Source organism: Arabidopsis lyrata (assembly GCF_000004255.2).
Source record: "Arabidopsis lyrata subsp. lyrata unplaced genomic scaffold ARALYscaffold_8, whole genome shotgun sequence".
In the NCBI taxonomy this organism is placed as follows: domain Eukaryota; kingdom Viridiplantae; phylum Streptophyta; class Magnoliopsida; order Brassicales; family Brassicaceae; genus Arabidopsis; species Arabidopsis lyrata.
Window position 1 is genome coordinate 3,733,725 of NW_003302548.1, and position 15,709 is coordinate 3,749,433.

The 15,709-nt window shown below is 29.8% G+C and overlaps 1 protein-coding gene across 1 annotated transcript; it reads right to left on the reverse strand.

Moving 5' to 3' along the window:
* Positions 1–9,966: 9,966 nt before the first annotated feature.
* On the reverse strand, positions 9,967–13,290 carry LOC9301460 (protein DETOXIFICATION 28). The gene is made up of 9 exons (XM_002865340.2): positions 12,783–13,290; positions 12,414–12,701; positions 11,439–11,692; positions 11,258–11,344; positions 11,097–11,153; positions 10,649–10,887; positions 10,435–10,553; positions 10,258–10,347; positions 9,967–10,155 (listed from the first exon to the last, which is right to left on the reverse strand). The coding sequence occupies exons 1-9, from the start codon at positions 13,062–13,064 to the stop codon at positions 10,099–10,101; spliced, it is 1,473 nt and encodes a 490-aa protein (XP_002865386.1). The 5' UTR covers positions 13,065–13,290; the 3' UTR covers positions 9,967–10,098.
* Positions 13,291–15,709: the final 2,419 nt, after the last annotated feature.

The window sequence follows — 15,709 nt, forward strand, 5'->3', positions numbered from 1 at the left end:
TTTCATCAGATAGTCGATAAAGATCCGACATGATCTTGCAATTTCGGAAGATGAGAATGATCTTAAAACTCGGGTCAATCAAAATATTTTGATTGTTGGCAAGAATTGTGTCTAGTTTTTTAGCCACAAGGTTAACAAGTTGATTATTAGTCCATTGGTTCATGTAAAGAAGGGGCCTTAAGACTTGGATCAAATATTCCCATCTAGTTGAGGTAGTCAATAATTCTATCATCTAAGAATTATAGTGGTTAAATACATGCCAAAATTGTTTTAAATACATGAAATCTCTTTCAAATAACCAAAACATTCAAGTTCAAAGAGTAATGTTGTTGCAAAGTCATAAGTTTTACTTATATGCATGTCCTCTATTATTGATGATTAGAAGCTTAGGTTGCACGTATATCATTGTTTGCAATCTCAACTTCACATGTAAGATACTACGTCTTGATTACTGGAGGATTCTAATTAATAGATGCATGCCTCTTCCAAATCAAAATAATTCTACCAACTTTATATATAGGTTCTAAACATCACATAGTTAAATTGAATCTATAACTCCATAGGTAAGTTGGTTTAGAGCCTTGTTCTAAAAATCTCCGCCTAGCTCCGATTACCCTCCACTTAATCGCTACACCCACCCTATCCACCTCGATTGATGACTAATTCTTTAAAGAAATCAGTTATCCGATCATTCTCCGCCTAATCCGATTACTCCCCACCTAATCTTACATATCCCAATTATTTTTAGATTGCAAGTATAAAACAACTTTTATTTTTATTATTCACATTTGAATTGACATTTTGTGATGTTTTACAATAACTTATGTTCAAATTTTAATAAATCATTTTTTTTAATAAAAGTCATAAAAATTTATCTTAAAAATACATTTTTATGTGATTTCTACAATTTTGAAAACAATATTAGATTAATATATTTTTAAAATATTAAAATAATCTTTAAACTAGTCGCCGATAAATCCCCGATTTTAATCCGATTTTCCTATTAATCGCTATCCCATACCGAACGTCCGACTAGCTCCTAACAATTTTTCAAACAAGAGTTTAGAGTAACCAATGAATGAAGGGTTGATGTCTATTGTTATAAATTAAAACTACAAAAATTTAAATCATTAACCATCCATAGAATTCAATGAATGCAAGTATTTTAACATATTCATGATCCTGGCAATATTTGTTGCGTGTACAATACAATAATATAGAGAAATACACACATTTACACACAACTACACGCTAAAATTTGATAAAGTAAAATTTCAAGGTCAAACTTTTCCTTGAGTTACTTTTTTCTTCTTTGTCATAAATACTAACTAATGCAATTCTTTTGTAATAAGTAACCAAAAAAAGGTGGTCTATTATAACTATATAAGAAATCGAACAGATCTAAAATCTAAATCCAGCAAATATGATTAATTAAAAAATTAAAATAAAGCTGGTAAAAAAAGAAATATATATATATATATATATATATATATATATATATATATATATATATATATATTTAAACCACATTATATTTTCACTTTAAATGTTTTTTTGTCAACATCTCCGAGTAAATTAATTTTAGCAGATTAGAAATTCTATCCAAGAAGTAGTATTTAGAAACGATGATAAAATCACAAACTAAGCCTCATAATAACTCTGCAAAGCACTCAAGGAATTTAAAACCAAGTTTGAACTAAAAATTAAACATGTTTCAGAGAAAATATTATATATATATATATATTTCTTTATATATATAATTAGAAGATTCGGCCAAGGTTCATACATCTCTAAAACCTAAGTTAACTTTTAATAATTTACCAATATTATCCGGAATTCGATCATGTAAACCTCTTGTATTATCCTAGTTCCTAGACTCCTAGAGTATTTTTGGAGTCTAGACTCAGATCAAAGCAAATATATTAGATTATATTTTGTTTTACTTACCATCTTTTTAAGCCAATCTAAAACCAATCCACATTAAAATCCAAATTGAACAGCATGCATGAGTATTAGGCTCTTGGTTTTTTTTTTTCAATCATAAATCCCACAAGATAATTTTAAACATTCGATTACAAAATTTTAAATTGAACTCTCTCTCTCTCTCTCTCTCTCTCTCGAAAGGTCTTGCTCGATCTTGGAACTTATAACACTATATATGCACATTGGACTAAACTCAGATAAAAATGTCCCTTTAGTACTTCACACAATTGAGACAATTAAAGCTGGAAATCAAAATTAATCAATGCACTTAATATTGGGGCACTAACCTCTGGATAGACTAATGGAGAGTACTTGTATGGATACCACTTTAATCATAGAGTTATAAACCGATTTATATAACAAACAAAAATTGAAAAACTATGATATCAAATAGAACGATAGGTTTAAATATATCACCCCTATAAGAAATCATTGATTTCGGGTAGTTAGGCGTCAGTTTGCCAACTCAATTCGATTTAATTACATTCAATTGAATGATATAATAATGTCAATAGTTAAATAACAATAAACACGAAAAATTCATGCCTTTAATTTACTTCTAAGTATAGCAAAGGACCTACTTTGAGGGACCATAACAATTGGTTTCGCAATCCTTCATATCAAACACATGTTCAACCAAACCATCGAAATCTCAACTTCTGTGACTTATATTGAAAACAAAAATAGAAGTGACTAGAAGGAAAGAAGATGTAGATAAGTAACTATATATAATGAGAAAGTTTTCTCTCGTGTCTACATCATCACCAAAATAATAGTTTGGACCCAACTAATAATTATTTCAAAATATTTAATTTTATGGTTAATTACATCTAATTATCTAAGAAGTAAGAACTAATCTTCAATTAATTAATACACAATATTAAATAAAGTTTAGTTGAATAAGAATTAAAAAAATATAACATATATATATGTATAAAACACTTAAAATTAAATTTGTGTTAATATATACCTTAAAATGACCATAATCCCTAAATATATAATTAAGAATAAAAAGGATTAAAAATGAATTTATAGAAATACCAATTTTATTTAAGATGGACAAAAAGATTCTAAATGAAATTTATTATACAAGTACAAACACATAATAACTTATTAAAAATAAAAAATAAAAACGTTGAAAACATATCATTTTAAAGAATAATAAGGAAACCTCAAATATAATTTAAGATGAACAAAAGAATTGAATTGAAATGGAAAGGTATAAGAGGTTTTTTTTTAATAATAAAAAGATATTCATATTTCCTGGAGACATTAACTTAGAGAGATAATAATGAAGTGGAAAAAATTATTTTTTTGAATGTGAAGTGGAAGAAATTTATTTAAAATAAAATTATTTTTAAGGTAGAAAAAAAGAAATGGTGAAATTTTATGGTAAATGTATGAATGTATGTGTTTTTAAGATATAAGAAATAATTCATGTTTAAAATTGTAAATTATATTTCAAGAGAGTAAAAGTAGAAATTTACATTGACGAAAAAAATAGAAAGATTAAATGTATTTTAATATTAAATTATAGTAAAATATAACAATACAAATAGAATTATGTCTATATTATTGTTTTCTTTCTAAATAAAAAATGTGAAAATGCTTAAATATAGGTAAAAATCTAAATAACTGTCGAGAAATTTTCACAAATATATATTATCCTCTCAAGTGAGCAAGAAAATCATGTAATTAATAAGATTAAATAGACTAAGCGGATGAAATTGAGGAAATAGTTTTGAGTCAAAAATCAATTCAAAGTTTCATTTTATGTTACAACTTAGAAGATAAAAGAAGAATAGATGTTCAAAGGCAAACAAGTGCATCATAGAAAATGACGAAAAAATGAGAGAGAACAAATGTTTGAAGAAAAATTGACTAATGCTTGAAGCATCGGATATATGTATACACATGACTAAAATAAACTCGTTTTGATATCATTCACTATATGAAATGAATAAACTTTTCTGATTTATATTTAACATCGTGTTAAACCATTGAGTCATGTAAGCGTAGTAAAATAGGTAAGATATGGACATTTATGATTTGGTCAAAACTTTTTTTAAGGTACGTTGGTCTTGCTTCAAAGTGTGATCTCCTAACCTATTGAAACGGTACGAATATTAAGTTTATACATTTTCATAAATTGATGTTCAAACTCAACAAATTTACTTTTAGTATGTAATAATAATACTTAAAAGTTCTATTTATGGAATAAACTCTCTTTTTGATAAAAGTTCATGGATGACTACTGAGACCGATTCATCTTATATATCTTTTGTTATTACTTGGTAGTCACCAAATATTTTCTATTATTTTCTATGTTGTATCTCTATACTATTAAAAGAGAAGTACAAATGAAAATGGGTCGGGTTAAAATCATAAAATTGATCCGAAATTCTGAAATCGGATCTTTGAAATTTTTTGGAATATAAATTCGAAATAATAATGAAAAATCAAAATAAAATCAAATATTTATGGAAATCAAATAAAATCTGATTGTACTTATGGTAACTAATAATAAAAGCATATTCCAAATAATATTATACATTAATTACGTATAATAAATTTGTTCATATATTTTTGGGACTAATTCCATAACAATCAACGTTTTTGTCATTAATTTCGCTCATTTTAGCCAATTATCATTAATTGAAAGATATTTTACTTGCTTCTAAAGATTTCTAGAAAATTTATCACAAATAACCCATCTGTTTTATAAATTAAATTGATATTTTTATTTTGGTCGTGTAAATTAAATAGATATTCTTATTTTGGTCGTGTAAATTAAATAGATATGAAATCCATGTAACTAATTTTAATTTAATTAGATTAAATCGAAATTATGATATTTTCATACCTATAGCTTACCAAAGAAGTTTAATTTTCAATTTATAAAGATTTCTTGAATATGATTTTAGAATTATTCAACAAGATGATAAGTATTTATTAAATTTTGTGAATCATGAAAAATAATAATTAATTTTTAATCATTATACCTCATCTTTCAATCTCTCATCTAACAAATAAAATACATATTCTATTATTACTATGTCCAAACTTTATTTTGTTGTATGACTAAATAATATTCCCATTAGAACTGTCAAAGCGAGTTGATTCGTCCCGTTAAGTCCGTTTTGCGATAGACAAAAAATATTTTGACTTGTAGTTAGTCGGTCCGCACGACCTGCGGGTAGCATATATGAAATACAAACCCGTCCCGCAAATGTATGCGGATTTGCGGGATTGTCCATGGATTTTGTTTAAATAATTTTAAAGTAACCAAAATTTAAAATACTACTAAAATAAATAAATAAATCAAAATACTATTAAAAGTTTGTTTAAATTACCACATGTTGAATAAATTATAATTTTATCAATAAATACTAATATGCGGGCTGATCCGCCAACCCGCAGATGAAAACCGATTAAACATATGACCCACTGCGAATTAATCCATGTGGCCCGCTTATTTGCGGGTTTAATATATTTTCCCAAATCTGCCCCATAGTGAGATGATGTGGGCTCGACCCGCGGTTTTTGACCTATTTTGACTGCTCTAATTCCCATGAATCGTCTAATTTTAGAATTTTAAAATACAAAATTCTATTTTGTAAATCATAATTAATACGATGGGTATATTTATAAACAATTTTACATTTTCTCTACAATTCGTTATTATGAATATTTATAAGTATACTACACGATTCGTTCTACTAAAAAACACACACAATATTAAACGTAACGTATGTAAACCAATATTCTCCCGCGGTGGACCGCGGGTCCGATCCTAGTATTGTTTTGTAAAACAAGTATCATTATTTTTAACATTTTTTTTATTTCGGTCAGTTTTAATTTAATATCCCGCGCAATGCGCAGGAAAATAAATCTAGTATCAATAAATTTAGAAGTTACTACGTTACGAATTTATCAAAAAAAGAAACCTTTTTTACTATATATATTCTGTTTGTTATAACATTAAAATGTTCTTGTAGCTCAATGGTTGAGTGTCTTTTATTCTGTTTGTTATAACATTAAAATGTTCTTGTAGCTCAATGGTTAGCAGTTTGAGTCTTTGAAAATGCCATTTTTCCTTCTTATTTTCTGGTGAAACGACGTTTTGATCCAACAGAGACTTCAAACGGACTGTTAACAGTATTAGCGTGGTTCTAACGGAGACTTAACGCGATACCTAATTTGGCTAGGTCAACGAAAACTTAGCTATTTTCAAACAAATCAAGAGAAACTTTGTGATTAAAGAGACATTTCGAGAGTTCATGCTTTAATCGTCCCAAATTTGAAAGTTGGCGCATTTTCCGACATTTTTCTCATAAATTATATAGTTCAAAGATTATGTAATTTTTTGACAAACTTTATAAATAATCCGATGTTAAAAAAAAACTAAGAAATTTCGAGTTTAGATCCATAATCTTCTTGAACTAGAGACTAGAACATAAATTGTGCTTTATTTGTTGCCAACTACATATCCATGTTTTATGGGATGTCTTCGAATGGACGATTTATATTAAAAAAATACATATCAAGTAAAATATATATACACTAATTAATATAACTAACATGGCACAATGGTATACGTATATCATTTCAACATTTTTGGATGGTAATCTTTAACAGTTTTTCAGTATTTTACCGTACGTCAAACTTTTGTTTGGATTAGCCTCTGTTTGTAATCATTCATTTCTTATTTGTGTAACTACCAGTATTCCATTTATTATTAGTACATTAATTCTGGACCGGTCTAACGTTTTTGGATGCTCTACGCAGATTAATTGATTCTAAACTGTTAAAACTTGTTAAAATTAGATTAATTGATTCTAAACTGTTAAAACTTGTTAAAATTAGATTAATTGATTCTAAACTGTTAAAACTCTTTTGTAAATTAACATTTTAATAAAATTCACATATTTATCAAAAGAAATATAGAGATTATACTCAAATTTATATTTTGTTAAGTTAAAGCCCATAAGTATGATTAAGGAAAGCCCATCAAAATATTAATCTTATTTAAAAAAAGGCTTACAACGTAGTTTCTATATTAAAAACACAGAAAATTTGGCTAAAAAATGCCCTCAAAATTTTGATATCCTAATTCATTGCTTCATTTATTTGGCATGTGGACCGGACCTAATCGTATTCATCTTATTCAATATATTATTGAAATTTTTAACGATTGGCTTAAAATGGGTCACTTCTAATTTTCAAATGTTGTTATATATAGCCGTCTACAATTTCATCTGTTGAAATCTCTGGAAGCTTAAGGTTTATAACAATTTCATCTTTTTCTCTTACTGCATTATATTGTTTGAACCAAATGTTGAATAAATCATTGCCCTAATAGACACATTTTTTTTTTCTAAATTATAAATATTTCATAGATAATAAAAAAAGTTTAGGTTACAATCCAAAGATTTGGAACCTATACACATGGTTCCATGGCAAAAAAGATAAAAACATGGAAGCATAAGACGGTAATTAAACCAAGTTTTCGGTCCATCTACTCAACCAAGCAAAGAAGTTGTGAGAACAAGATGAAGCGATGACGTTTATGTTGTCCTTCCCGGAAGAGTAGCAAAAGGAGAAAGGTGAAAGCATATTGAAAACACCTTGTTACGATTGACAACTAGCTCTAGAAGCCTTTCGCAGGAGGCCCGAAACCGAGCCGTCAACGGTTAAAACTCCAAATCATCAATCACATACTCTCCCTGCGTCATGTGAGATCGATTCTTCGTTTCAAATCCATGAGGTTTTCCCTGAAACGGAACCTCACACGGCAAAAAGCATATGGTGCTAGCTCCCTCTACCAAGTTCATTCCCCGAAGTCAGCAGCTCAGAGCAAAATATGACCAATCACAACCACACCATAAGCCGATACCCCTACTAACTCCTTTATAGCACAATCAAGACACAAGAAAGAGGCGAGTACGCAAAGCAAAGCAATCTTCTTCTTTTGATAAACATGTAAATATCATTAAAAATGAAATGTTCAGGCTTTACAAAAGAGTTAGACCTATTTCTTACTACCTTGCCAAAAAAGAAATTAAAAAACAAGGTGGCATAAACACATGAAAGTCAAGAAACTCTCACTATAACCAAAGTTGCATCAGATTTTGAAACTTTCTTCGACTTTTTCGAGCAGTGATTGAGTTACGAATTATGCTATCAATTTCCCTGAAGATGGTCGACGAAGGAATGACAAGCTGGTTGTGGAGTACGTTGTTGCGTTGCTTCCAAATCGCATAAACAACAGGAAGCCAAAACACAGAACAACAGCTATCTTCAAACAAAAACAATAACAACAGGAAGCCACCACACAGAACAAGCCTTGAACTAAACCAAAGAATTGGTATACCCTAATAGACACATGATAAAAACAATTGAAGGATTTGGTGTTTATATTATGTTTTTCGTTGAATTTTACTTTTTTAAATACCATAAAATATTGTAAGCTAAAAAAAGAAGAAGAATCGTGGAAGCCCCCTTGGCCCATTGGTTGACTAATGGTTGATTAATGCTTCTACACCAAGAGGTCTGGGGTTCGAGTCCCAGATATTACGATTTATTAACAAATTTGCAGATTAATGGAGGCAAGTGTGCAGGAGATCTCCAGCGATGTACAATTATAGCCGTTCGCCAGGATTCTACGCAAAAAAGGAAGTGTCGCCAGGTCGTGGATCATTGAAGGTATTCACCAAGATCATGAAGAAGGAAGTGTAGTCTGTCGTGGATCTAGTAAGGGTCGGAAGGAATTGTCAGTTGTAGAATCGTCTATGTAACCATTCTCATAATTTGCAATTAATAATAAATCTAGACGATAAAAAAAAAAAAAAAAAAAAAAAAAAAAAAAAAAAAAAAAAGGATAGAGCTAAAAAAAAATTAATAATTGAAAAATCATTAGTCTACATAAATGGACTAAGCCAAACTATCATGCGCGTCGAATCTTAGGGGAGTTATTAATTTAAGCAAAGCCATCAGAAAAACGCGTCACATTAATTTAACTATTTTCTATGTTCTCTCATATGAATCATAAATAGCTTTGAATTTTGTAATTTTTTTTTACTAGAAACTGTTTTGTCTCCACGTATTGAATTCTTCTTCTATTACGTCAAGGCGAATAGTGTGCGATGATTGAATTTGTCATGGACATTCAAAGTTATTTATATGGTTTTCTTACAAATTTTTACTCTTCTCTTTTGTTATCCTGACGTATATGTGTTGAGAAATCACAACACGTAAGTTAGCTATGTGTTATATAAATGGTGCGATTGTTTTGGTCAAATAAGAAACATTAATCAGTTGGTTGTTTTTAAAACAAACGGCCGGCAGCCACTGCTCTGATTTCGGTTTATAAAACAAACTAGTTCTGGGCATTCGATTATTCAATCGGTTATTAGTTCGGTTCTATTCGGTTTCGGTTCTTTCAATTCTAGAGTTTAGTATCTTTTTGGTTATTTTAAAATTTTGGTTTAGTTTCAGTTTGGTTCCGGTTCTTTCGGTTTTAAAATTTAGTATCCATTCGGGTATTTTACTTTGAATATTTTCGGATATTTTGTTTTTTTTGGGGTATTTTCGGATAATTTTGGATATTTTTCGGTTATTTTCGAGTATTTTTACTATTTTTTATATATTTTTCAAGTATTTTTTATTATTCTGTCAATAAATAACTAATATTTTTGGATATATAATTGTATTACGTGTATTTTCGGGTAGCCAAAATATTTCGGTTTGGTACCGATTCGGTTCCGATTTTTTCGATTCTAGAATTTAGTATCCATTCAGTTATTTTCAAATTTTTAGTTTGGTTCAATTTGATTCTTTTTATTTCAGTTCCGATTCGATACATTCGGTTCGGTTAATTTTGTCCATGCCTAAAACAAACCATATACTATACTCCTACCTAATAGTTGTCAACTTAACATCACCCTTTTATAGTTGTCCATTACGAAAAAAAAAAATTGTTCATTAACAAAATTTTTTTTTATGTAAAATTGAAATGATACGCAATATATTTTATCAGTTAAAACGATCAAAATTTATTGATGTATGCTTATTTTATAGTTCAAAATACAATCTTTAAAACAATTTATTCAATCTTCATATTCTTGCGTTTGATACAGACCATTTATTAACGCGAACCTTTGCTTTTTGTGCCTACAAATGTGAAATAAACGATGAAACAATTATTAAAAACATACTTAAAATAAATCATATATATACGCAAACCAAAAGCAACAAACGAAAAACTTGAGTTACCTCTTTCTCCCAATCACATCTTATAGTAATAAAAATCAATATCAATGTTTGAACCATGGTTCCTCCGAATATCATACCCGCCCAAATACCCTATTAGCATAATCACAATTGTATATGTAAATTAATCTTCAAATGTTTGCTAATTTGATATCAAATAAATAAAGAAAATTGGCTTACCTTGACGCCAAACTTAAAAATCCAGCCCATGACAATTCCAAGTGGAAGTCCAATGAAATAGTAGCATCCCAAATTTATAAATGCCACTAATGATTGCCAACCCGAACCAACCGCAACACCTATTCAAAATCAAAAATCACCACACAACCGTTGAACCGGTTTAATAGGGAAAACAAAGAAAGAAAATCCAAAGTAATTTGTTTATGTTGCGTACCGGAAAGAACCGGTTGGACACTGTTGAGAAGAATCGCAAAGGCTAAAAGGATAGAGAGATTATGGACTGCTTTTAGGACAGTTTCACTTGAAGAGAAGATCCAACCGATTTGGTCAAGAAGAAAATATATGAGCACCGAAATGATTATTCCAATGATCAACGATTGTGTCACTGATATGATCATTGCAAATCTTGCTCTTTTTCCATTGCCTGCTCCTAATTCATTCGCCACTCGTACGCTATAAAAAAAAGATTATCATCATATTAAAAATATAACTAGAAAACAACAAAATGTGATTAATCCTAGGGTATGAACAATTATTTAGAAGCCATCAACTAGTCAAACAAGATCTAATTGGTCTTTAGTTCATGAATAATATAAACCAAACTAAACAAAAATGAAAGGCAAATCTATACGATAGTAAAAAAAAAGAGAGAGAATAGTTACCTGGTCCCCGCGAAGAAAGCAAGTGGAACCATCATCTCCAAACCATTTATCGACATGCTGCCCACAAAAATTGCATTTATATAATTTGTAGCAATATGATATAAGAAAATTTTCTTATATAATATATATTATTAATCTTGAAAACCATATATTTGACGTACCATATAGACACAGAGTCTACATCAATTCTTGCATTCTCCAAATTTCCAGTCATCACAATTAACATCCTATAATACCAATTCTCCAAGCTGTATCGATAAAAATCGGTAGTATGAAGTTGTGTTCTAATCTGTAAACCAAAAGCAAAAAAATACGAAACTAGTGGCGTTTTATGAGTAATACCAAACCATTATTCCGGAAGAGGCAGAGAGCTTAGTGAATTCCCATAGTCTCGTAAAAGATTCAATGGAGAAACCGGTCCAAGCGAACGGACAACCGCCGCAAGTGGTGTAAGTAAATAAGATAAAGAAATTGAGCCACCATGAAACATTAGCAGTAGCGATGGTCCCTATGACTCCAAGTTCAAGAACGTAGATAAAAAGCCAGCACACAAATATGTGAACTACAAGTGCCACTCCAGACGAAATTGCAACCACCTATGGTAATGTAAAAGAACATCGAAAACAAAACAAAAAAAAATGTAAGAGAATATCAACCTAACACATCAATATATATATGCTAGTTTATAGACATAATACTGCTTTTCCTCTAGTTATCACTTACTGTTTCTTTTTTTCTTTTATGTTCATCTTGTTACTCTTGTTGTACACCATTCAAATCCTTTTACATGCCCCAAAATAACCCTCAAATACCTTGTTATTAAAGCTTTGTCCTATTGAAGAGTGGTGATTTGAATCGAGTTTAACCCGAACCGATAATCACAAGTGTATGGTTTAGTATTCTTGTAGTAATATGAAAAACATGTAGTTGACCATTTCGGCACATGTTATTTATTCATTGGTCCACAGATGCTCATTTTGACCCATTCAAGTTTCCAAGATTTAAAAATGAACGAAAAAAAAAAACATACTACAAAGACATTTTAAAACTTCTAAAAGATAAGTATACGGATCTGAACAACTAAATGCAAGAAATCATCACAAACACATACAAAAAATGCACAAAATAAAGGAAAATTGCCAAAACTAACTAAGATCAATTAAGTTTCGAGAATAAGTCAATTTAACACCAATGAAAAAATGGGAATTATTTTAACCATCAATTTCCCACCATCTACTCCAAAAATAGAGCCGTCTAGTCTACAACAAACTTGGACTAACCCGCACCCTTGTGACCTTCAAATCTTAAGTTACATACCGAGTTTTTAAGCTGGCATTGGAGGAACCGGTTGATAGGGAAAAAGAAAGCAAATGAGAAATTGGAAGGAATGGCCCAAACAGCGATGATACCGGAGAGCTCAGCGATGTCGTCAGGCTGGCCCATGAACTTAAGAATCGGGGACGCAAAGATGTACATTGGGAGGAGCAAGATAGAGCATAAGAAGAGAACAATCCAAGATCGTTGCAAATACACTCCAAACATGTCATACTTCTTTGCCCCAAACGATTGACCGCACAGCGTTTCCAACGCAGTCGCCATTCCAATCTACACAAAACATATAATAGTTTCTTCACAAACTAATCAAACATTATAATATAAGCTAGAAAAATTGTTCTTTGTATATACGAAGAGGCTATAGTTGAAGCCGATGATGACGTTGTTGACGATGGAGATGGCAGCGAGTTCTAGCTCGCCGAGGTGGCCAGCAAAGGCCTGAGTGATGACAAAGATCAAGTTATTCGTGACTCTAGTGAATATGGCTGGTCCAACAATACGCCATAGCTTCTTGGTCTCTATCCATATCTCTCTCTTTATTTCTCCGACTTCCTCCTCCTCCACATTTTGATCCTTCAACAAAGGAATCTTCGCCTTCTCTACACCTTCTGCTCCGTCGTCTCTCTCTCCCATCGCCGATCTTGATTTGTAAATTAGAAATAAAATAAATTGAGTTGATAGATCAGCAAAAGATTGATAATATAGTCGCGGATCCACGACATAATTGTGGACACGTTAATAACAATACACACAAAACATTAAAAAAATGCCTTACTAGCCAATTAAAAAAACAAATGTGTCAACCCCACATAAATACCAACAAGTAAAATCGTTAGTTTTGACTTTTCAGATATATGTGCATTTTTTATATATCCGATCGTTGATCCGGTGAGCTCCGGTAGAAATATATTGAAGTGTAATAGAGTAGATTTCTCTCCGAATGACCACAAAAGCATTTGTGTCTGGAGATATCCAATTAGTGTAATCTCGAATACCATGTGAATTGATCGGAGTAAAGCTCAAGCCTAAACTTCTCATACAAATGTGATTTTTGTATCCAAGATTAGTTTTATGATATGAGGTATAGTTGGGCTGAACAAATTTTAAACGATTTTTTAGTTTATTTTGCTAAAACATAATTGGTCAAAATGATAAATGAGGCAGTAGTGAAAACTGAAAAGGTTTCAATATTTATAAAAAATTGTAAAATATACATTTTTCTTTTGGAATTTATTTTTTGTGGTATTCAATGACTAACAACCGAAAAAATATATATTATTTTGTGGTAAAAAACTGATTGCCAAAAGGAAAATGTATATTTTGTTATAATATAAATATATAATATGTAATTGAAAATGTATATTTTGTTAATAAAATTTTGGTAATATAGCAAAATTTACATTTTCTTTTTGAAAATCATTTTTACCACAAAATAATATTTTTTTCTTCTCGTTTGTTCGACATTGAATACCAGAAAAAATGATTTAAAAAAAAATATGTGTAGTTTGTTATATTACCAAAATTTTATAAATAAATATAGCACAAAATCAAATTTATGGACTATTTTGTGGTATATTTAGTTATACCAAAATTTTGTTGTATAATTTTTTTGTGGTATATTTTGTTATATTTAATTTTGGTATGTTTTGTTATATTTTAAAGTACAATTATGTAATAATTGTTTATAAAAAATAAAATAAAAATAAAAAAATATTTATTTTTGAAAATATTTTTGGTCAACGCCGGATTCCGGCAACCAAATCATTGGAATTGGATGGTTATGGTGTTTGCAACATGACTTATGTTAGTTCGGGGATGTCCGTAGGTAATGTCAATACTTCGTGTAGCTAACAAGACATTTTTAAAGTCTGCATGTGTGACTATGTGATGACGTCTCTTTCGTGTAGCTGACAAACATTTTCCCTAAAAGTTTTGGTACCCAATGGGAAACTCTAAAGAGAGAAGTATGGATCACATTAACCAATTAACCTCAGTAAATGAGGGACATGTTCGTAACCATCAAAGGAGAAAAGGGGACGAGATGTTATTTTGGTGTTCTACCACAACTTTCCAAACTTCACGGTTTGAAATCAGTGTTTCTTTTTCGGATCTATATTGAATGTTTTTTCGCTTGTGTTTTCCTTCTCGTGTTTTTATTGTAATCTTAAGTTTTTGTTTTTGGTCTTTCTGTCTTTTTAGTCTTCTCTGTAATCATTGTCGCAAATTTGAAAATCGTATAAATACTTAACATTTTACCAGGAAAAAATAACTTGGCCTTTAAAAGATAACTACTAATTAGATACTTACTTGCTGTGTTTCAAAAATACTACTTCATGTTTAAAATATTTGTACATAAATTAAGAAACTATTATACTTCCTTCGTTCCTTTATAAATATAAGATGTTATATAGGTTTTTGTTTGTTTCATTTTATTTGATTTTTTCAAGTTATTATGCAAAACATATATTTATTAAATATTTTATAACTATTTAACTTATGTAATATTTTTATTCATTGTTTGAATTAATTTTCTCTTTACATTAAAAAACTTTTCTTAATCTCCATGATATTAGTCAGAAAATCTTATATAGAAAAACGGAGGGAATATTTAATTTTTACTTTTACTAAATATAAACATTATTTCTATTTACCTAAACACAATTGAACCAATGATATAAGAAATTGTATAGTACAAGTTAAATGGTCAAAAAACAGAAAAGTTAATAAATTGTGCATAGAATATGAGAACATTACTTAATTTGAAAAAAAAAACTGTTCTAAAACAATATTTATTTTGAAATATCAAAAGTATGGAGTAAGAGTATATGGAAATTAACTAGGCTTCCGGATTGGAAAGAGTGAGTGGTGTTTCTGGGTCCATTGTGTAGCAGCAATATAATAACTTTCAAAAAGAGTAATTTTGTAGGTGCATGGTTCTGAGTCCAACTCATCTTGCAATTGTAAATTTGTAATGGAGTATGTTTCTGGAGGATTCTGGAGGAGAGTTCTTTGAACGAATCTGTAATGCTGGTAGAGTCAGTGAAGCTGAGGTGCAGTGCCGGTCCGACGTTTACTAAGACCCTACGCAAGAATTTTTTTTTCCCCCTTTTTAAAATGCTAATTAAATTATTACATAATAATAGTTTAATACCAACTGTTATTTCTTCAATTTAAACGAAAGAAATAGAAGTTCAAAAGTATAAGAAAATCATAAAGCATCAAAATCAAATAAAATAGAAGTACAAAAACCAAGAAACCCTAATTTAGTATGGCAAACT

Coding starts and splice junctions, on each gene's coding strand:
- LOC9301460 (XM_002865340.2), bottom strand. CDS start 13,064: ATGGGAGAGAGAGACGACGGAGCAGAAGGTGTAGAGAAGGCGAAGATT. Junction 10,348..10,434: donor TTTTTAAGTTTGGCGTCAAG/GTAAGCCAATTT, acceptor TTATGCTAATAG/GGTATTTGGGCGGGTATGAT. Junction 10,156..10,257: donor GATGTGATTGGGAGAAAGAG/GTAACTCAAGTT, acceptor TCACATTTGTAG/GCACAAAAAGCAAAGGTTCG.